Source organism: Polistes fuscatus, unplaced genomic scaffold (assembly GCF_010416935.1).
Source record: "Polistes fuscatus isolate 324 unplaced genomic scaffold, CU_Pfus_HIC Scaffold15, whole genome shotgun sequence".
NCBI lineage: Eukaryota > Metazoa > Arthropoda > Insecta > Hymenoptera > Vespidae > Polistes > Polistes fuscatus.
Window position 1 is genome coordinate 2,404,746 of NW_025113053.1, and position 24,012 is coordinate 2,428,757.

Here is a 24,012-nt window from a genome sequence, read left to right on the forward strand (position 1 = left end):
AAAGCAACAAAATTAACTCAATTAGCAGATTTGTATTCTTTCGTAAATATTATTTTGTATTTAATTTATTATTTCATATCGAGCAATCCAATAATTCGACTCGAAAAAGCGAGCTTATGCATTGGAAAACACGTGTGTACGTTGTAAATTTATGTATGTATTTATGTATGTGTGTATATGTGCGTGAGAATATTCATTAATCAAACGTATGCATGAATATATGTAATTTTAAAGATATTTCACCAGTTTTATAATCTGCAATAATCGTGATAATGAAATTTCATGACGAGTACAGATTGTATGCAGAATATTTACTATTACGATATAAGATGCTATTTTCTTATTTCTTTTTTTTTTTTGTCATATCATTCCTCGTTTTCTATTTTCTTTCTCTTCCGGCCATTCTATTTAACATATTTTTATATATCTTTTTATAATTTAATTTACTCTCTCTTTTTATTTCTTTTCTTTAATTATAATTATTATTATTATTATTATTATTATTATTATTATTTAGCTATATAACTTTTTCTCGCCTTCTCTCTCGCTCTCACGCATTCTAATCTTTTTCATTAGACGTTAACAATTTCAATGGCTAATCTATAACACCGATGGACGAAACGATCGATGCGTGTTCACCAGAGATAATGGAAACCTTAACGTTCATTAATGTCATTTATTATATTCGTTATTACTATTTGGTTTTAATTGCGAAATTTTATTCAATTTCTTATATATTTATGTGCCGATAATTATGATAAAAAATTGTTAAAAGAAAAAAAAAAGAATTAATCTTATGATTTTGTTGAATAATATTAATAATTGTAATACAAGATGAATCATAAAAAATCAATTGTTACAATTTTGTTGACTCATTGTCAGGTTTCTGTAATAATTATCAGCACATGTGATATCATTTTTTATTTTAAATGCGATCTATTTTCCATAGGAGATACTTTCAAAGAGATTCCGTCGGAAAAAGTTTCTCAAATATTTCTTGAGAAAATTTTTGTTCGAAATAAGATCCTCGCCCGAATAAAGACAAGATTTACACACATTCGTATAATTTTCTTTATCCTCTATAATCTAATTTTTCAAGTTTAAGAGAAAAACATCATCAATTTTTATAAATCTTCTTCTTCTTCTTCTTCTTCTTATTATTATTATTATTATTATAATAATATATACGAATAATCTTATATCATAAAAATACACAGAGATAATATCAAAATGTATAGGCGATTTATTATTTCTCTAAATCTTTATTATTTCTTTCTTTTCCTGTGTTACTTTTTTTGTTTTGTTTTTTATATATTTTCTTTTAATTTTTCTTCTTCCTTTATAATTTATGTTTGTTTGTTTAACAAATTATTCCCAACAATGAGAGATTATCGTTTTTTTTAAATGATGTTTTTCTTGATAAGAAATATATTATATATAATATGTGTTATATAATGTGTTTGTTGGTCGCTCGTCCAAATCCTTTTATTTTCTTTTCTATTTTTTCTTTCCTCTTTTTCTTCTTGATAAATATCATCGATCAAATCTGATCAAATTTTCGGCAAGTTAAAAGGAATACATATCAATGATTTTCTATTTAATCGTGAAATCGAAGGTGTGTGTGTGTGTGCAACAATAAAGCTCAACGCGTAAAAATCATTCGCAAATCGCATGATGATAAAAAGTTGACACGTAAAATGGATCAAAAATCCCCTACTAAAACTTTAACTATTTCTTGGGAAGGATTTGTACTCGATTAGAAATCATCGCGTCAATTAACATGCCCCCTTTCGTGTTTTCATTACAATTGGAAGCTCCTTTATTACAATAACGATTGATTTTCTGTATAAATAGAAACAAGAATTACGCTTAGATATTCTGTTTCGTAGATGAAAAAATCTAAAAAAAACAGGAAGAAATAGTTATAACAAATCTAAACGACGAGGATGATTTCATATGATCGCAAGGATCGTAATTCATAAAATATGAATATCGTCAACATATCGGAGCGAATATTTTATTCAATAATAGCGAACAATCAAGCAGAGAATTTAGCTTTGAGCACGATAATGTCTAATTCAAAACTCGTCTCATATATTCCCGACCAATGAAAGAACGTATTCTATTTGTAATACTAAAGGATAGATATATATTTTTCATTGTGAGTAAGATCGTTTTACACGTCAGTTTTATCTCACTGAGATACTATCTATCCAACTATCTATCTATCTATCTATCTATCTATACATCTCATTATCTCATTCCCTACGTTTGTGTCCCAGTTATCGATCGAGCAAGTTCACTGGGATGACCTTTGGGAAAAAAGATAGATAGATACACGTATTAGTCGTCGGTGAAATAAATCATCAAGATGGTAAAAAGGACGATTTTTCTTCCCCTTCGATCTTCATCCAGCTGATCATATCGTTCGACGATTAATCGTTGTCAACGACTTGATCCGGATTATCGGTAGTTTCTTTTCGATTTTTCAATCTTTTACGTAAGAGTACCGACTTCAGTATACTGGATGACCTTGGACCCGCGACTTCCGGCCGCGGGCCATTCTGTTACGCCACTTTGTGTCTTTTCCGTTGTTCCCTCTTCGCAGTGTTCCCACCGCTAGTACCAGGGACTCCTCCTCTTTCGCAATCAGCAGTAGGTAATGGTTTTAATTCCCTATGAAGTAAAATAACCAAATGTCGTTTAGCTGTTCACAATCTAAACTTTAATGTTAACGAGTTATTAATGTAGGATTCGTGAAAAAAAGTAGGCCGTTGGACTTGACTGACCGGGACTCGAACCCGGACTTCCGCTTTCCGGGCGACTGCACTTTATCCATTGAGCTATCCAGGGCCCACCGTCCAATCCTTTCACGAATGCCTATTTAAGTATTTGGCATGGAGGTGCTCGCATCTCATATTAACTTACCTGTAGTTAAGTATCTCCTCGTCGTCAGGTACTCGAGATATTAGATCAAGTATCTCGTTGTTAGGCACGGTATGTGGCCTCAAGATTTTTCTGGAAAATTTGTTCACGCCCCAGGCAAGTATAAGATATCTGACTGGTATATAATAGAGAACAGCTGCACCGATTATGGCCAAGGTCATAGCTAAATAGCTGAGATAAGGAACTGTAAAATTGAAAAGATTCTTTATTCTCTCGCAAAGACTGGCGATGTAACCAATGGAGTTCTGAACAGTTTGGGTGACCTCCTGAATTGCTTGTAATCGTTCCTTCAGACTCTTCTTTTCCTCCTGCAAATGATTTGTCATCGTGAATTCGTCGTTTCTCGATCTACCGAACGTCATTAGATTAAAATAACAATTGTCCGGAGTGTTGTGCTCACTTTGTCTTTATCGTCCTCGTCATCGTCATCGTCACCTGGTGTTACCGGTCCATCATCCGATGCCAATTCCGAAGTATCTTGAAAGTGAGGGCTCGTTTGATGGGTAAAAGACGCCCCAGTAACTGCGGCGACCTGTCCGCAAATCCACTGATTGAATCCACTCCCATCCTCCTTGTTAAGCTGGCCGATACCAAAGAAACACGACATGCAGCATTGCGATTCAAGTGACAGATTACTTCTATCAAGCGTGTCTCAGAAAAATATCAAAAGAGAATAAGAGAGAAAAAGAAAGAGAAAGAAAGAGAGAGAGAGAGAAAGAGATAAATCAAGATTCTATATATGTAACTATGTATGTATAAAGGTAACGACGTAAACTACTACTATTTCTACTAGTAGTAAGATTACCGGTGGATCGACAGGTGTCAGAGTGGTTGACAGTGGGCTGCTAAAGTATTCCACTCGGATAGATTCCAGGTTATTTTTCATCCATGCTTAAGTAATCTTCATTAGCATTATTATTTCAAATAGAGAGGTATAACAAAAAAATGTAGGCGAATTCTAAAATATATTTATAGGATATTCTAGCTTGGTAGAGATTATAAATGGTTTTATCTTGCTTTATTCGCACAATGCAATTGATTATATGCAGGATTCCAATCTACTTTTGGCAATAACTTTTTTCTAAACCAATTAATAAAGTGCTCTAATTTTGTTAATAACAAAAGTATCTATTTAATCCAGTTTCCACTATCGATTTGTTGAAAATTGTAGAGAGAGGTTATAGGTTGGTTTAAGGGATATTCGATAAAATGTAGTTGCAATATATCGGCACAGCAAGTGTTTTAAGCAATCGAGCGAGTTTTTTAGGGTTTATGTTGTATATACATGAAGCATCATCGTTGTTAGAAATGATTCTTACCAGGTAATATTTGATGAGAATTAATAAAGCCAATGCTGGTATCATGTAGGGTTCGAAGTAATAACACCCAAGAACGAAGATGATCAGGGCAAATATGCTTCTTGGTTTACTTTCCCATTCCCAGCAACTCCTGACCGTAGGAAGAAAGAAAAAAATCCAATGTAAAATAGACAAAGAATATCGTATAGATTTAATGATCATTTTTTTAAAATGATTTTTATTTGTTTATATCAGAAATTTGATTTTTACGACATCGAGAAAAGTCACTCACTGTATATACTTTCCCATTTCGATGAAGAATAGGATGATCGCTTTGAGCCTAAGTACGTTTCTCAGAAAAACCTGTCTCTTAAATTTGATCTCAGGTTCCATATACTTTTTCTCCTTAGGATTGAGAGTTCTGATGCAAGCTCTGAATACGTTCCAAATTACAGTCATTTCGAGGAGAATTTGAGGTGAATTACCCTTAGCCCGACCTCTCAGCTTTTTATCCTTCAGCGCATACCACCTTTTCTCACCGTTACGAATTCTCAATAATGGAATAGCGACCTTACCAAGAAATTCAACTTTGTGATCCCTGTCTTCGTCGTAAACGGTTACTTCTAGGACCGAATTAATGTCTTTCACGTTACTACGTAGAAAAAAAGAAAGGAAGAGAGAAATGAATCATTCGAATGAGTTAATATTTTATCTGAAATTGGCAAAAAAAAAAAAAAACGAACAACTTACAAGGTGAAAATCTTTTGCCAATTAGGAGCCAATGTTTTATATTCAGTTTGTGTTTGCAATCTAGCATTCACCAATTCCAGGACGCAAAAAGGGTCACTCTTCCCACCGAGATCAGCTGCCGCGAGACCTTGAGCTCGATATATCTGAAAAGTAATGAACACCAAACGAATAATAGACAGCACGAGAGTGTGATCAATATCGATGGTACTTGATTCAAATGGATGATATAGATTTAAAAAATCGATGGAAATATAAAGCAGATCTTCTAGTTTCCTCATTTAGAACGAGGAGTAGAGTGTGTTCACCGAAATCTTATCAAAGAGAATAATCTATTTATTTATTAATTACAAGGATCGATTAAAACAACCTAGGTACTCGTATTTAATAAGTAATATTCTATATTTAATGATTGATTCTAGTAAACGTCCTTGATTTTTTTTTTGCTTTTTTTTTTATCGGAACGTCAATAATCAATCTATTAAAGTCAAGTATTGATTTTCTCGAAAATTTCCTTCTAATAAATAAATATATTATATATATATAATAATATAATATATATTTATATAACGTGTATATCAAAATATATAATAATATTAATACGTTTCTTAAAAATCTGCATAAATATTCCCAATACAATTACATCTTATATATATATATAGAATATTTTTAAATATAATATATATTTATATAATAATATAATATATATTTATATAACGTGTATATCGAAATATATAATAATATTAATGCGTTTCTTAAAAATCTGCATAAATATTCCCAATACAATTACATCTTAGGACACTAATGATACTAATAAAGATACCAATTATCTGCAATTACCTTTACCGTCAGATGACCAACATCGCGAGGCCTTTGCAACGTGTTTGTTAAAGAATATCTTTGTATTAAATTCGACCTCTCTCTAGGCGTTTCTTCGTGCGCAGCTAAATCACTTATAGTCTCGCTCGCTGTAGTTCCGCTTATAGTTAAAAGAAGAAAAATATTTCCCGAACCATCTTCTAAATCTCGCCATAATCTATGAGTAGTTTCTCGTTCCAACGTTGCCAAATTAATAACCGTTCGACCCATGAGATCGTCCTGATGACTTCTGTCACGATCCCAAACTGTTACTTCCAATTCTTGTCCTAAATAAGGGTCCTCGTAAAGATGAAGATCGAATTGTTCCAGCCATACCGGATTTAAAGTCTTGTTTACAACTTTTGATTTGTATTTCTCCGTACCAAGGCTGCACACACAAAATGGTCAAACATAATTTCATATATTTTCGTAATTTTTACAAAATTTTGTAAAAATAATATATCTCGTATTTAGGGAAAGAATTTACAAAATTCTACCTATTCGTCATTTATTTGATATATTTAGATTATTTAGTTGACCAATATGTATTTGAAAACTCTTTCCCCGTATATATGTGTTTATATATTTACCGAAATTTAACGTAGGGATCGGACAAACCATCGATATCCATCGGTAACAAGTTTTTTGCTTCCACTAGAACAATCGTTACTACCGAACTCCATATTTGCGATTTTAATTTTCTATTCACGTCTGCCAACCGATTAGTCCTTTGAAAGTACTGAAATTTGAGGATTTCATATTATTCATATTCTAAAATCATATACCTAAACTTATGCATACATCCAAACAATGATAATAAAAATTATGAAGGAAAGAAAAAAAAATAATAATAACGTTGATACCCTATGTATGTCTTCCATTTTTTCTTTAACATTAACTACCAATCTATCAAAAAGCGGATTATTCGGTTTGACTTCTTTCAAGGTCAACATTTCTTCAGAATCCGTTGATCGATTTCCAATAACTGACACGTCCTCGGCACTGTGAGATCGGATTGATTCGTCAATATTTTGAAAATGTGAAAGTATAGTTTGCTCATCGATGGAGGATCGTTTCAATTTCGTCGATGCCAATCTTCGAATTGGTCTCTTTGGTTTTTCCTTTAAAATACTTTCGATTTTAGGCTCCTCGTTGGCTCCCTCGGCAGCAACGAATTTAAATTCATAAGTTGTCTGCTTGGGAGGACAAGTATCTTGAATCTTTTTGGAATGGGATTTATCATTTGTGTCGGATTTGCATCGATCGATGATCCAATTCTCGATGGGTATCAACCAAGGATGCTTTTCGATATTATCCTCCAACATTTTTTCGACGCGATCCTCCAGCTTCCTTTCAACCGACTCTAATTTTTTATCAATCGAATTTTTCAATGCACCTATTGTACTCCTTTCTTTTTGTCTTTCCACTTTTTTATCCTGTACAATGGTTGTTTTTTTAATCGAAGACGATGAACCTACCACCATCGGTGGATCTACCACGGTTGATGATACTTCCTCATTCTTAACCTTGAGATTAGGATCATTCTTCGAGGTTCCCATTAAAGGAGCTTTCATTTCACATTGTTCGTTTTGATCGAAGTTACTTTTATTTTGTGAATCATTGTTCAACGGTAGACAATGAGCCATCCTTGTCGAATCGGTTTCCGAATTTTCAACTGATTTTTCTTTCTCATTCGATGCTGATATTTCTTTCGAAGGATTAACATTCTTCTTCGAATCGTTCATGTTTATATATTTTCCCTTTTTTCTTTTTTTCTCTTTTTTTTTATACGAAAATAAACGTTTGATTCTTTATCCGATCACAGATGTTTCCAGGAACGAAAGTAAATTTTTTTCTTTTCGTTTCCAGATAATTTGATCGAAAAAAAAGATTATATGGTTTAAATGAGATATCAAAAAAAACATTCGTATATATTTATATACCCGATTCTTTGTTTACTTTATCAATCGATCTGATTTATTTTTTAATCATTTAAAAACACGATTTTTCTTTTATTTATTTTATCATCTTCCTGATCAAAGACATTTCTATTTTCTCTGAACGTAATTTTGTTCATCGAATATAATAGTATCCAGTCCAAAATAACAAATTCAAATATTTTCTTATCACAAACAAAAAAATTCTATTCCGTAAATATACAGATAAATGACTTACACATAGGTATATATATATATATGTACTTATGTAAGTAAAAACTTTTTTATTTGAACTGATAGATATAACGAACATTAAAACGATGATTCATAGATACCAAATCACTGGTCATTTCATACCTGTCCATTTTGTGAACTGTATAAAATTGAAACTGAACAACTTGTTTCGTAATTCTTTTATAAAATATTCAAGAAAAATTATATTCTCAAGATATATGTGTGTGCGTGTGTTTGATGACAATGAAAGAGAAGGACGACAACCAGAGTTACGTTAATAAAAGTAAACCATGCTGTATTTAAAATATATATGACTCATGAAAATAATTCAAACGTAAGACGTAATCGAATCATTTAATAAATCATTTAATAAACTCGTATTATTCGTTATTCTAATTAAAAAAATTAATATTTACAATTGTTCGAAAATAGTTGTATCATCGCACACACAATTTTATCCATAATCGTGAGAATACACCTGTTTGTTCGATATTTTAACGTGGTCTTATTTTTTTTTTTGTTTTCTTTTTAGTAAAAAATCGACATTTGCAATTTTAAAACCCGCATGACTGATGCGAGGTGTGTGAACTTTAAAAAGAAAAAAGTAAGTGACACACAAGCCGAGTAAAAACTTTCTCGTGAAACGTTTGCGTTTCGACTGAAACGTTAAAACGCGTTTAACTTAATCCCTGAAGCTAGCGGCGACCACGAGCCGTCTGTCCCTCGTTTCCCTCTCCATGTATGACGTATCAGGAAACTTACGTAGTAGAACAATAAACATGTCTCTGATAACCGAGTTTGCCATCGTCCGTGTTAAATAACTTCGTTGACTTGCCGCGAAATAGCGCTAAATTTGAAAATAATATGCGTTACGTACGACGTATCAATAATTTTTATGTATTAAAAATACGTTTACAAATTTTCTACCAATTCATTTTATCATATTTATTTTGTTTTGTTTGTTAATTCAAATTATTTATATCATAAAGTAAAATATATATTAACAAAAAGGGAATATAAATAATATCATAATTTAATTGAAACAATTAAAATAGTTCGAAAAGAAAATTGAACAAGCCTTTTTTCTGTAAATCCAAACAATACCCGAAGAAATAAAAGAACAATACCTAGAGGTGAGACAGCCAATGAGTAAAACATCTCTTTGTGTTCACACCTTTTGTGAAAGTAAAAAAGATAAGAGTTTATTAAAGAAGAAACTCGCTTTAGAACTCGAAAACAAAGTCAACTGGGACTGGGATGTTTATAGAAATTTGTTTGATTGTTTTAATATGCAGAATCTAACACATCGAAACACAGTTTGCTTCATACGTTCTGATCTTTTTCTTTATAAAAAAAAAAACTGGTGTGTGTACTTATGTACGCACGTAAGAAGTTATACTTCTTTTGCGTATACCAAAACGAATATAACCTCAATAACCTCAAAAATAACTTCAAACAAATAACGCGCCAAAAGAAGTATAACCTCAAAAAGAGAGAACGATGAAAATGTCGCTTATGCTTTTAGAATGAAATGATAGAATTTAATAAAAGAAATACCTGTTCCTTCTCCTGTTGATTTCTCGGCCAAAGTGTACCAGTGAGGTAGATTTCACCCAAATGTTGTTTCGGCCTGGCTGGATCTTTTAATTCCAGGGTTACATCTTGCGGATAACCAAGATCAAACTGCGTCAAGTCCAACTGAGCAGCTCCCATAAAGTCATCCTGGAGGCCCCAGTCGTAATCGAAGACCTGTCGAAACGTCGAAGGTCGTTTGCTAGTCGACAAAAAAATATCAAGAGAGGCACAGATCAAACGATCGATACTATGATTTTCTAACTGCTCTGTTCAATCAAATATGTATTATTTGATATTGATTGTGAGTAAGAGACGAATGACAAACGAACTAACTTAACAATTTACCGACCGCTAGCCTATTAATAGGCTTTTTTGGCGCCGACCCTTACCGATTAATTAATCAGCTTTTTTGTCGTCGACCGATAGCTTATGGCGATGAACAGTCATTATCATTAGATGAACAGTAATTTGTTATTAGAATCTTATTAAATTCTGTTAGTAGAATCTGCGGCTGAGCGATTGTGTGTATGTTGTTAAAATTGTAGCGGTCGGTAAAGTGTTAATAAACACGAATTCATTGACGAAGATAAGAAGAAATATTGATGATATTATACCTACCTTGATAGTTAGCGGTTGAAAAGGATCTTCTATTGGTAGAGTGACACTTTCATCCCAAACTGGATTTAGATCTCGATGAACCGTTCGTGATTTATGCAATAACCTTCCAGAAGACTTGATCTTCACGTACGGATCGCTAGCACCTACGATATCATTTTATATCAGATTCCTTTAGTTAATCCGAAGATGATAATAATAATCCTTCGAAATGAATCCTTTACCACATCTGTCCATGGCTACCAGATTGGCACCCCTCCTGATGTGAAGACGTAGTTGAAAGAAAGCGTGTTGTCTCAACGCTAATTCCCTTCTCCTTATGATTTCATCTTGAACGTAAGCACCGTCCTGATTCGACATGGACGAGCCACGTGCATCCTCGCTGATATGAACATCCTTGAAACTCTGACGATTCAAGGATCCCTTCGAAGATGCGTCGCTGCACTTCCCAGGACTGTCCTCTTGCATAGTTAAGATTTTATCTCTTCCTGCTCTTGTCAATGGTGATTCTGAAGTTGTTTTCATTAATAGATAATCCACTTGTAATATATATTCAATATCATTTTCAATATAATATCCAATAAAAATATAAAATAATGTATAATATATTTGTTAGATTATAAAATATACCTGGGTGTTTGAGACAATGTCTAGCAGGACTCTGAGTGGCAGATGAACTTCTGCTATGTTCGGAAGAATAATCAGCAGCGTAATCGGATTCGATTCCAGGAGTTTTGTATGATGTTGTTGTCGTTGCCTCTTGGGTCGGTGGGACTCCACCGCCACCATCCTTGGATTTTTTTCTTTCTTTGCTACGGCTACGAGCCCAGCGGCTCTTCAATGTTGCAAAGAAGGTATGGGTGCGTTGTGCCACCGACGTTGCGTGCCGATGATGCCGGTGGTGATGTATCACCCCGGACTCACCACCGACCTCGCCACGCCTCGACGGCGAGAGTTTCTCGATTTCGTTGTCCCGGAGCTCCGTGGCGCTTTTCGAGAGCTGCCTGCTCCCGTTCAAATTCAGTCTGGATCTTTCTTCTGTAGTGTTATCTGAACATGCGATCCACAAGCATATTTTTCTCTTTAGTTTTCCCCTTTTCGTTTCTTTTACTTTTCTTTTTCTTTTCATTTTTAGCCACGATCGCAGAAGGGGGAGGGGAGAGTTCCTGGTGTTTCATGTTAAAATCAAAATTCTCCTTTTTTCTCTCATGTTTATTATATTTAAATGTGTATTGTATTTTTTTTTTATATGTGCGTGTATGTTTGTACGTGTATGGTGTGTGTGTATTCTTCGTGTTCGGTGTCTAGCATCTAAACGATTATTGGATAAATCGATCGGACAATTTATATTCTAAAAATCAAATTACTTGTGCAACAATGATACAAAAAGCAGTTTATTCGGATTTTAAGATAACGATTATTTTTATTCATTTAGAAATTGTTTAGAAAAATGGAATATACATTGGAAATATATTCTAAATCTACGGGGGAAAATCTAATCTAATGTCAGACATAACAATGAATTTGTTTTTATTTCGTGTTGGGGAGGGGGAGGGAGGAAACAATCAACAAAGATTAATGACGAAGGAAAGATTACTTTAATTGGTGTATATTTAATTTCAATATTTTCTATATGCAATGTATTTCAACGCATGCATATTCATATGTATGGACATGTATGTGTATGTGTTTGTGTGTGTGTATGTGTATGTGCACATGCGCGTAAGCAAGCACATATCAGTTCTACAGTGTAAATAGTTTTGAACACAAGGATGACTTGAGAGAATTTTATATTAAAAATTGAATTATTATACATGCCATAATAGTCCACGAATAGTTTTAATCCGAAACCAATTTTCTAATTTCAAAATGACGATATTTTTAATACTTTTTCAAAAAATTCATAACGTGTTACTAATACACAAAGGGAAGTATGAAAATTCTGCAAGAATATTTGAAATAGTATCAGCCATTAACGTGAACTACGTCGGTCGTGCCTATTGTGAAAAAATTAAGCCCTTTTCGCTAGAATTCTAATTCCATAGAACAGCCAAATTTTTGTTCCCCCCTAACTTATAGACAAATCAAATCAAATCAAATCAATTATAAAGAAATCGTATTAATTTTTCTCGATATATCTCGAAACAGGAGATCACAAGACTGGTTTGTGTTTTTTTATCTATAATTATTTGTTCTATTTGTTCTTTCTATATAAAAAAATGCAAATTAATAATGTCACAATACAAATTGTAACTTTTAGTCGGTTATTTTTATTTTTTAATTAACTAATCGTAAATGCATAGGGGTCGCTTTGGAAATAAGTCGAATGAACAAAAAAAAATGAATGTTCGTCTTATTAACACCGCCATTTTGAATTGTCGATAAAACAGAAACATCATTTCGTAATTAAAAAGAAACATACTACCCTAACAACACCACGTGTATTCCATTTTCTTCTAACACACCTGTCAACTCGAATATCATGATTATTTGATTATTATGTCTGTGTGTGTTCTTCCTTTCCTTTTATTTATATGACACGAAATTACGAAAGACTTCGTCGTGCCTATTATAGAATTAAAATGTTATCTTTTAAAAAAGAGATTAGATCAACTTTTAATATATTCTACAAATCACCTTTCTTTCTCTCGTAGATGTTTGTAGGTAAAAAAAAATGTGGCTCTCATTAATCTTGCATGCCATCATCAACACTGGCAACACGGAAGACGTAATATCGGAAATGAGGAGAGCTTTTTCAAAGGATTACTCGGTAGTAGTAGAATTTTTCATCGCTTTAACAAGCTCGATAATTCGCGATAAATGGAAGGAAAACACGTTTTGACGAATTAAAAAAATATACTCGTGGTTAATGTAATGAAACTCAGAATAATGCAAGTTTTTCTTTCTTTTTTGCTTTTTCTTTTTGTGCTTTCGGTAACACGTAACACATTTTACAACAGGCACGATCGAATCGAATAAATAAACGCGTTTGATTCTAGCAACGGATAAAAAAGCCAGCAGCAAAAAGCTAGCAGTGAAAAATTCGAGAACAACAAGGAGTCGAACGACTTGCCTTTAAACTATTTTCGAACAGCTCTGTCCACGTAAAAGAATTTCTGTGAAATAAGGAGTTAATTTCTCTATAACTGAAATTATTTTCTCCTATCTAGAAAAAAAGAATTTTAATGTAAAGTGAAAATTAATAAATATATTAATCTTCGAATATATTAGAGAATTAACTATTATTATTATTATTATTAATTTTACAATTTTTATAATATTTTATATAAACAAACTTGATTTCTAACTTGAAACTTACAATGGGATACAATATTTTGATATATCCTATATAATTGTTATATTAATATTATTAACTATATTAATTGTAATTTGTTAATCAAATAATTTTCTATAAAATAAAGAAAATGGAGGAGTAAGATCGGATTAGGATTAAGTAAATACTTTTCCAGGAATCGGAATAGGAAAACAAAGGATTTATTTTCTAAGATAAAAGTTTCGTAGGTAATATAATATTTGATAAATCCTAAAACTTTCCCCGTTATCCGATGAAAGGAATAACATTTTTTATATCAAAATAAAATGCTACTAAGCTTCTTAGCGTTATCAAAAATATTAACATGATTTAAAAATATTACAAATTTCAAATATACAACACATACACATATGCTTAAATATGTGATTTTTCAAAGATATTTCTTGTCTGAGTCTTAAATTGAAAAATGATGAAAGAATAAGAAAAAGTGATAGTGGGGGGCAGGGGGGGTGAAGAACTAGCTTACATAGAAACCAAAAGAAACGTGAATTTACACAGAGACATTCATTCGTTCTATCGAAAAAATTCAATGACTCTTTTCCCATAACGGTATAAATTATTTCTACTACTACTACTTTTGATCTTCGAAGCTTAATCTTAGAGCTGCTACCTTTGACCTTTCTTTCAAGATCATATAAGATAAGGTGCCTCTAATATTGCATTGCCGTTCAATACTGTAGACATGCTGATCCAATAAAAATAAAAACGAGAATCTATATATATATATATATATTATATGTGTGTGTACGATGATTCTGAGCACAGTTCCAAGTTCAGAAATAAAACTTCAACGTGAAGCGTAAATTCGTAAGCACGTCGTTAAAAAACTGACACAATTGTGCAGGGACCTTCTCGTGTGTTCCATTTTAGGAATTAACCTTCTTTGAAATAGTCACAAAATATCGACTCAAATATTTAGTTTGAAACGAAACGTAATAACCAAGTTACAAGATAAGAGATGAGTTTAAATTTAAATAAGAAATATTAAAGTAAATCGATTATTTTGAGATATTATTTATGCGATCATTTTTATTACGTATTAAGTAATGCAATTGTTAAATAAATTAATCGTTTTGTAATATTACTTTTTCTAATTCGTTGTATGAAATAAGTAATTGAATTTGTTATATATAAGTATGTCAAGGTAAGAGTGATATACGATAAATGTGTATTTAGTGGGGGGTCAGTGAAAATATTAACATTAATGTAAACATAGGAATATGCATATAAAGGATTTTAAAAAGTAAAAAAGGATTAGAGTTGGTTACTTGTGTAGCAGAGTGGTATAGTGTTGTATAAAATTGTATACTGTTACATTGAGTTGTGTATACAATTGAGATAAATTATATTTATTCAAATTGTATAACTTTAAAATAAATTTGTATGTAGAATATTCATTTGTATAATATTAAATATATGCAAAAAATGTTTAATTTATATATATACTGTGTTTTATAAAGTTATATACTGTTACAATGAATCTTATGTTATAGAGAATAGAGAACTGTATTTATTAAATATAAAAATTTAATATTATATATTTTTTTGTACATTGTATATAAATATTTTTATATTTTTTCTAATTATAATATAATATTCATAATTTTATATAATATTTATTATATATAGGTATATATATATTTTGTTAAATAAATAAAATTTTTAATATTATTAAAATATACGTCGTCAAACGATTTCTCATATTTTCTAATAACAAGGAAGAAATGCATTGATGCATTTCTATATTGAAATCGTACGATAATAGTTGGCTTTTCGCCAAGATATATTTTTCCGTCTCGAGCATAAACTTCTATTCGCTAAGAATTAGTATGATTGGTGAGAATGATCACGGTTCGATTATTATTAATCTATCAAAAAGATTTTTATATAGCCTGCTTCAATATATTCTTAATCATGTAGACGTATTGTACGTAACTCAATGTAAATTGTTATTTGGTTAAAAGTTTCCACTGTTATTGAACTGATTTTCAAATGATTCACGAGTTTATTATAGCCTGGATATTTCCTAACTCGTTTATTTTTAAATATTTCTAAATTTTATAAACCTTACAATAATTAAAGTCAATATAAGGTTTATTTATTACCAATAAAATGAAACACATTAAAAAAATCATTGAAACTCCCATTAATGATATATAATTTATTAAAAAATGTAATATTTATAATATATTTACTTGTTTCGAATGTATTACATTAAAAAGAGGTCATTCTGGTCATTGTTTTCGATAAAAACCATAAGTTATAGTTGGAATTATTTATATACCTTATCATTACACTTTTATCTGATATAAAAAGAAAGAAAAACCAATTGTTTATAAGAAAAAAAGTGGCTTCAACGTGTGACGTCTCTAAAACGTTCCTAGTGTCTCGCTTTAAGTGACTATTTCAGTTTCTTTTTGACAGGTTTAAAAATAAAATTCAAATATTCTTACTGCGTATATGATTGGTCGTATATGGTCTGAAGTAAAAAAAAAAACAAAAAATAAAATAAATCGTATTAATTACACGTAATATATTTTTCCATCGTAAACAAACTGATATAATATTATAAAAATGCATATAAAATTTGTCCTTTTATTAAATATTGAGTGTTACTACTTGCACCGATAGATCCCTACAACATCAATTAAATATTAACATTATTATATATATTATTATTACAATGAATCTTTTACGTATAATAATCGAAACTGTATTTATTAAATATACAAATTTAATATTATATATTTTTTTACATTATATATAAATATTTTTACATTTTTTCTAATTATAATAATACTTACTATATACATAGGTATATATTTTTTTATATATATATAAATTAAATATATAATATTATTATATTAATAGCATCAATTTGTCGAAAAGTTTTGACCAAAATGTCCTCTTAAAAAGAAAAAAAAAAAAAATAAGCGAACGAGGGTTCGATCGTAAGATCCAACGAACTTGGTTACTTACTCACCGACTGGTATTTGTTCACTGTCCTCCGATTCAGCAAGCAATTCCACGCTCTTGCTCATTTTATCATCCGAGAGCGCTTATTAATCTTCGATATATCAGGTAAATCGGTGATTTTCAGCCTCTTCTTGAAATGTAATTTTTGAACTGCAGATTCCGATAACATGTTGCGTCACCAATAATATATCAATAATCCGCCTAAGGATCATCGATCTTAGCCGCGAGTTCACGTTAAGAAGAATTTAGCGTTGATCCAAGTTGTCGACGCGCCCCCGAGAGCATCATCGATTCTGTAGAATTTAACGCTTCGTCGATAAGCCACCATTCCCAACCCTTCGTACCTCCTTCTCTTCCTTCGCCTAACGTTCTTTTTCTTCATTTTTAGTTAAAGCTGCACCCGAAGGAATATAAACAAAGGGCTACTATTTTTGGAACACGCTTCGATCGCGTACCGATCACACGTACTCGAAAACACGTTTTCTACTAAATCATTTTCCAATTATTATTCCATCAATTTTTTTACATTTATTTTCACATTTCCATTTTTTTTGTTTTTTTCTTTTTTTTTTTAATAAAATCTATAACAATTATATCTGCACTCTGTCAACAATTTTTAAACACATTATCTTGTGTAATTATCAACAATTATTTTTGTCTATAACTCTATTTAAATGGTATTCGTTATTTATAGTATTTTATTTTCAATTTAATTAAATTAGGTTGGTATTTATACTGGGTTAGAATTTGTACTTCTTTTCGTCGATATTTAAAATAAATCAAAAGTATTATATCGATTAATACAGAAAAAAATCTGTAAATGTTTTAATCAAAATATTTATTAATTTAAATCATTTGTCGATAATTATAATAAAATATTAAATATAGCATACTGTCGGTAAAGAAAAATAATGAAAAAATAACGCTTAATTATTTATTGTAAATATAATATTCATGGACACACTAATCGTTTAATTTACAATTTACTTACCATCAATTAATAAAAATATTAATCAAATAAATAGAAATTACGCTATGCAATTAATGACAACCAAGTTAATTAAATATTAAATAAGATTAGTTTAAATTAAAACTTTTTCATTTTATCAATAATCAACATAGTTTCAAGGATTTGATAAATGTTTTAATATTAATTTGCAATTTTCTGTGTTAAACTTTAAAAGAGTTGAATATTTTTTGAAATTCAATTTGATTGAATACGCTTGTTCATCATTTGGTTAACTAAGTTTTGATATTCCAACCTTTTTTTACACATATATACATTATTACATAATATATTCCATTGGAAAATATATTTTTTGTGTATACTTTTGATTAAAAGTGTCTTCGAATCCCACGATCGGTCGCCAACGGCGCGACAAATTGAAAAAAACTAGAGTAAAAATTAATTAACGTAGGACTTGTTGCGTGAATTTGCTGATACGCGTTGAATTAATCGTTGAAAACGATGCTTTTCCTTTTCATCCCTTTTACCGAACTCGTATATACTCCTATCGAATAATTAAAATCTATTCACGTAATGGATATCATTCTTTATTAAACTAACAATATTCATACTCTTCCTAAACGTTACTCTACTTGATTAAATAGATGAACACACACAAAAATATGAAAATAATGAGAAGAAAATTACTACGAAAAAAGTGTATAATTATTTTATTTATGTATAATTAATTTCATGTGTAATGTATAATTATTTTATTTATTTAAAAAAAAAAATCCAAAAGATCGAAATCCAAATTAAAGTTTAAAAATATTACGACAATTAATATATATATATTTTAAAATATTTATTATAAATATTAATATAATTTTATATATATAAAATATTTAAAATATTTATTATAAAATATATATATATTTTAATTTTATTTTATATTTAAATATATTTTAATTTTATAAAATTTAATTTTATTTAAATATATATATTTATTTCAACGAAATTTATTCAAAGTAAAAATAAAATCGATGATTTATTTATATAAAAATTATTATAAAAAAAATATTATTATTATTATAAAAAATTATTATAAAATTTATATTTAGTAATAATCATAAGTATCACATTTACTCTTCATATCTATGCGAATCGTAAAAGGTAGTTCAAATATTAACGTTCTTTAATTAGTCGAATTAGAATGCTTTTAGTTTCATAAATCCCCGTATCTTGAAAGGTTCTAGTTGATACATTGAAAACTGTAATTTTCGTACGGAATACGGTGGCCCACTTTCTAACGAGTTTCCACGCGAGATATAATATCGACGAAATCTTCTAACAAGAGTGATATAAAGATAGAAAGAATGAAATTAGATGAAAAGTTATAAAAAATGTTCGTAGTTTAATACAGATAACTGTATTATAAACTAGCTGTCGTAAAGTAGATCACTTTATTGTTTCCATAACTAGAAATGTTCGAAATGTTCGAATTTTAAATTTGAAGAGGATATGACTACATTAAATTTATGTTATTTTAATATATAATCAAAAATGTTATCAACAAAATGAGACTTAATCTGTTATCGACTGTAATATAAACGAACCAAAATGAAAATATTAAAACTTTAAATTGTAAAACATATTCGACGAGTTGATCGTTTGTTTTGATGCACCATTATTATCTTCAAACCGTCGAATTAGTAAATTCGTACACGTAGGTATTATTCCTGAGGTTATTATAACACGTGTTGCAGTAATATGTTTGCGGTAGAGATTGAAATTTCCGACATTCTATGATTTCATTACTCCCAAAAGAAAATAACTTGAAAAATCTAACGATGTTAAATTTGAAGATTGAGATACAAAGAATAGAAAGTTTATAATTGGCATGAAACTAATTAATTAAAAGACTACAGTTGCTGCATGTTAAAAGAGTAAGTAGACTATTCGAAGAAGTACTTACTTATTTAACTCGAAGAATACGAATCTGAGGATTCTCAGTAGTAAATGTTTTATGTTACAAAAAGGTCATAAATTTTATATACGAAATAAATTATTTGTTATATTAATTATTCACTATTTGTTTATAACGTATCTCTGTAAATGAATTACATACGAATAAAAATGATTCGTTAATATTTCAAAATTAATAATCACACGAAAATCAAATTTAAAATATAAACAAATATTTAAAATTTAAAATTAATTAATTAATTTATTATATTAAAATATAAAAAAATATTTTACTATTTGAATGTAATTTTTGTGTCAAATAATCATCTAATTATTAATCACATTTATAGTAACTCTATTTAAATGTATACGTGACTACTTGTATTTAACTTAAAATAACTTAAAATAATTGAAAGTTTTCAACACACAATAAAGCTTGATCGAAATTACTGCGATTAAGTTGAAATTGGAATGGATTTGATGAAGGTTTGACGTCACAAACGAATATAATCACGGTTTTTCATATAACAAGTTACAGAAATATCAGCTTTTGCTGAGCCTTGTACTCTTGGTTAAGTCGATTATATATCTTTTCAATAAAACTCGTTATCTCTTTCCTTTTTCTTTCTCTCGTTTCTGTATTCGTTACAGTACTCGTCTTTAAAAGGTTCTATGTAAAAGAATCAAGCCACATAAATGGCTTTTCACGGAGTTATTATTATTTATATTTCCATTTAATTCGTATCGTTTTCATTAAATTCTCTCGTGTCAATTCTTTTTTAACATTCACTCGTATTTTAGTTATTTAATCTACAATTTGCACTAACAAGTGAAACTATTAAAAAGACCAGTCTCTTTAACCTTTTGTGTTAAATCTATTACCTACTCGCGCTGAAGATCTCTCTATGAAGTTAAATCTAAATTTAGATATGGACAATTCTAAGCCAAATTTATTTTTTCAAATATAAAACTATTATGAATTGTGAGAACAGGATTTTAATTGAATTCTAATTAATACGTTATTGACATAAATATAAAATTCCTACAATGATACCAGAAGATTAAGTTATTTTAATAATTTCAATAATAAATTACACGATAAATATATTTTTTAATATATAAATATAATTCTATTTCTCAAATTTAGATTATATTTGTTTATCTTCTATTGGTAAATATACGATAAACGATAATTAAAATTCAATAGAACCAGAAATGTTTCTGTAATGAAATCAAATTTAATATCAATGGAGAAATAAATGTTGAATTTTATTTATCAACTAACTGTATATATTTAAACTTATTTCATGGGCTAAAGACTAAATGTTCTTACTAATTAACGAGTTATACACCTAGTTAAAAAAGATCTATTACGATCACGATAGTCAGTTCTAATAGATAATTACGTGTAATACTTATACGATAAAATAAAGTATTGTGTTAAACACATATAACAAGTATTCTTGCAAGAGTTAGAACAAATATATATGAAAGAAAAATTGGATGAATTTTCATATATCATCGAGATTTGTTTGAAATATAATTTATATTTAATATCGTATGAAGTTTCGATAGAATAATTAAAAATTACTATACTATTTGCACAATCTTCAATTAATTAATTACCATCCTACCGAAGTAATTTGTTCAGCCACACACAATGGACACGCCAAGGGAACTTTGCCATTGTTCCGTTCGCGAATTAAATACGTCAATCGTTTTATCGATCACTTAACAAAAAAAAGCCTAGAATAAAATAACATAAAAAAAAAAAAAAATATCTCGTAAGTCACGTCTCACTTATTGACTTTAAAAGCTGCTATTTTATGCCCTTACAAACACATATATATATATACACATACATACATACATAATTATTATCGACTGTAACATTTATTATTCTAAAGATTGTAATCGTTCGAATAATTTCCAAGAAGAAAATATAAAAGTCGAGTGGAAAATATATTCACCACGTGTGGATAAATATGAAAAAAAAAAAAGTAATCTCGACGAATCGAATCGAATGTACGAATCAATTGCAATTGTATGATAAAATCGTCAAATTTATTATTCGAAATAAACAACTGTTGCTATATTTTTGGCAAGAAGAATGATGAAAGAAGGTAACAATCAAGGCTAAATTCAGAAACAAATGTACGACCTAGTTGCTATCAATACTAGTATGACATGACGCCCGCATCCGTTCTATAATCTACCCTCTGCAAGCTCGATTTCCTGAAGGAAAAGTTTTCATTTTAATTACTGAAATGCAAACAAATGATTAACGCACATATCAATATACAATGTAATAATACATTGTATATATATATACTGCGTCATATTCTAGTTTTTCTTTTTACATAATGAACCTAGTTTTTAATTAATCACGATCAAATGTCAACAGGAATATGAGAAATACCGAGGTTTGTTTATTTAACGATTAAGGGAGGAATTAAATTAACCCCATCAGTTAAACTTGTAATATATCTACCCTATCGATCAACGTAAACGATTCCCCTAAACCATATCAAGATTCTCTCAGTGAAGTCACATTTTTTTGTATCTCACACACCTACACACTACTACTACTACTTTCTACTGTATAGAAAAATTGGATAATTCTTTCGGTCAATATTATCTATTATTCCGGATAAATAGTCAATATGAAAGAAATAAACAGTTTGCTTAGTTTATCGTACCACATATATTTTTGCGGTCACTTATCATTGGCCTTCGGCCTGCAATTAATGGTGAAAAGAAAAAAAGAAATTAAACGTTAAAAATAAATAATAATATGTTTGTGATAAATTCGACATTCGTTTGACATTCGATATATTATAAAATATTATTTTAGTTTGCAAAAGTCGCAAATATTTTCATATAGGGTATTCAATAAATCACGATTTATGTGTATTTGAAAAAGTGTGATTTTTGGTACGATTATAATTTAACACTAAACCTACCAACACTTTATTTTAGTTTGCAAAAGTCGCAAATATTTTCATATAGGATATTTAATAAATCACGATTTATGTGTATTTATATGAAAAATGTAATTTTTAGTACGATAATAATTTAACACTAAACCTACCAACACTTTATCTATGCCTATTTTCTTACTGTGATTGGTCAAATGATCGCTTTAAAAAATACATTTATCTTAATACGAAATAAGAGATTTTAATCAATTGTATTGCGAATAATATATTTTCCTTTATTTAGAAAAGAATAATGTACGATACGTAACATGCATTTTCATCGTATTCTTTTTGAAATTATAGAACGCGATCACGCGTGGTAGGTTTAGTATTAATGCTTGTTGAATGGGGTAAGTCTAGACGCAGAGTGAGTCGCTTTTTCATGGCATTTTTCCAAATATTTTAAACAGCCATATTATGTTGTACCCACGCTGAACGATAAACGAGATTTTTCTCGAGATTTCCGGATATTACAAATGTAAAGAAAAATTCTTCTTGGTTACTTCGACAAGTTTACAACGAAAGAGATCATTTTCGTTGTATTTAATTTTGGAGATGAAAAAGAAAAGCTAAAGTTTTGCCTAGAGGATATCAAATATGTATGCTAAACGCCCCTACTATTTTCTATCAATTAAAAAAAAGAAAAAAAACCAAATAAAAATAAAACAAAAAAAAGGGAAAGAATATAAGTATCGTTGAACTCGACGAAACAAATGTCGTTTCCTTCGCAGAGATTTATGTACCCTCGTAATTAGCCCTAGTCCTCGATCTTTCCCTCGATGCACTTTTCCTTTTGCACTCTTCTACCTTATGCACTTTTTTCCGATTTTACTGACAATCGATGTTCAAAGACCGACCAAATGGCGTGACAACGTCATCGAACTATTTAACACCGGTTTTTGTAACTCGCGATGTGTACCCCTTTTGATGTCCAGCTTAAAGATGAGAGGTAAAAAGAAGAAGAAGAAGAGAGAGAGAGAGAGGAGAAAGAGAGAGAGAAAAAAAGAGAAAGAAAGAGAAAAATGAGTTCGATAAAGTTCCAAGCGGAAAACAAATGATAACAAATTTGACCGGGACAAAAATAAATACTATTACGTGTAATAAAGATTAAAGGAAAAAAAAAACAATTAATAAGGAAGGGTGTGCGAAGTGAAAAAAAGGGAGAGAAAGAGAAAAAACGCGAGATCCGCGTGCGGAAAAACTTCGGGCACTGTATTACCGCTCCGACGTTCGAGAGACGACTGATCGCAAAGTGGTGAACCACGCAACCACCACCCTCTCGCAATCGTTTCTCCCACTCCAAAGCACAGTGCTCTTACGTACCGAAACAATCCGAGAAGGAACGAACACTGTCGAGTAAACCCCAGCAAGAGAGAGAGAGAGAGAGAGAAGGCTCTATCGACCGAACGACGGCGAATGAAAGCATCGACGTGCAAACATTACTTCACATGCATATACATACAAATACATACAAATACATACAAATACATACACATATATACACATAGTATGCATCTCCTACCGTGACTCGTTACTAACACTTCCTACTACTATTACTACTACTGAACTCTAGTAGTCTTACCACTACTATTACTATTTCTTT

The 24,012-nt window shown here is 30.1% G+C and overlaps 1 protein-coding gene across 7 annotated transcripts; it reads right to left on the reverse strand.

Annotated features, from left to right (window-relative positions):
- Positions 1–1,493: 1,493 nt before the first annotated feature.
- LOC122514712 (multiple C2 and transmembrane domain-containing protein) lies at positions 1,494–23,676 on the reverse strand. Of its 7 annotated transcripts, none has more exons than XM_043631700.1 (14): positions 23,153–23,676; positions 16,528–16,813; positions 10,841–11,260; positions 10,435–10,719; positions 10,214–10,356; positions 9,578–9,769; positions 6,440–6,588; positions 5,832–6,237; positions 4,995–5,137; positions 4,537–4,896; positions 4,266–4,395; positions 3,347–3,526; positions 2,929–3,254; positions 1,494–2,676 (listed from the first exon to the last, which is right to left on the reverse strand). In XM_043631700.1, the coding sequence occupies exons 2-14, from the start codon at positions 16,583–16,585 to the stop codon at positions 2,568–2,570; spliced, it is 2,901 nt and encodes a 966-aa protein (XP_043487635.1). In that variant the 5' UTR covers positions 16,586–16,813; positions 23,153–23,676; the 3' UTR covers positions 1,494–2,567. The 7 variants fall into 7 exon arrangements, with proteins under 7 accessions (XP_043487635.1, XP_043487636.1, XP_043487632.1 ...); XM_043631701.1 differs by having other exon boundaries at positions 3,347–3,478; positions 16,528–16,914; XM_043631697.1 differs by having other exon boundaries at positions 16,528–16,914.
- Between the last annotated feature and the right edge of the window lie 336 nt (positions 23,677–24,012).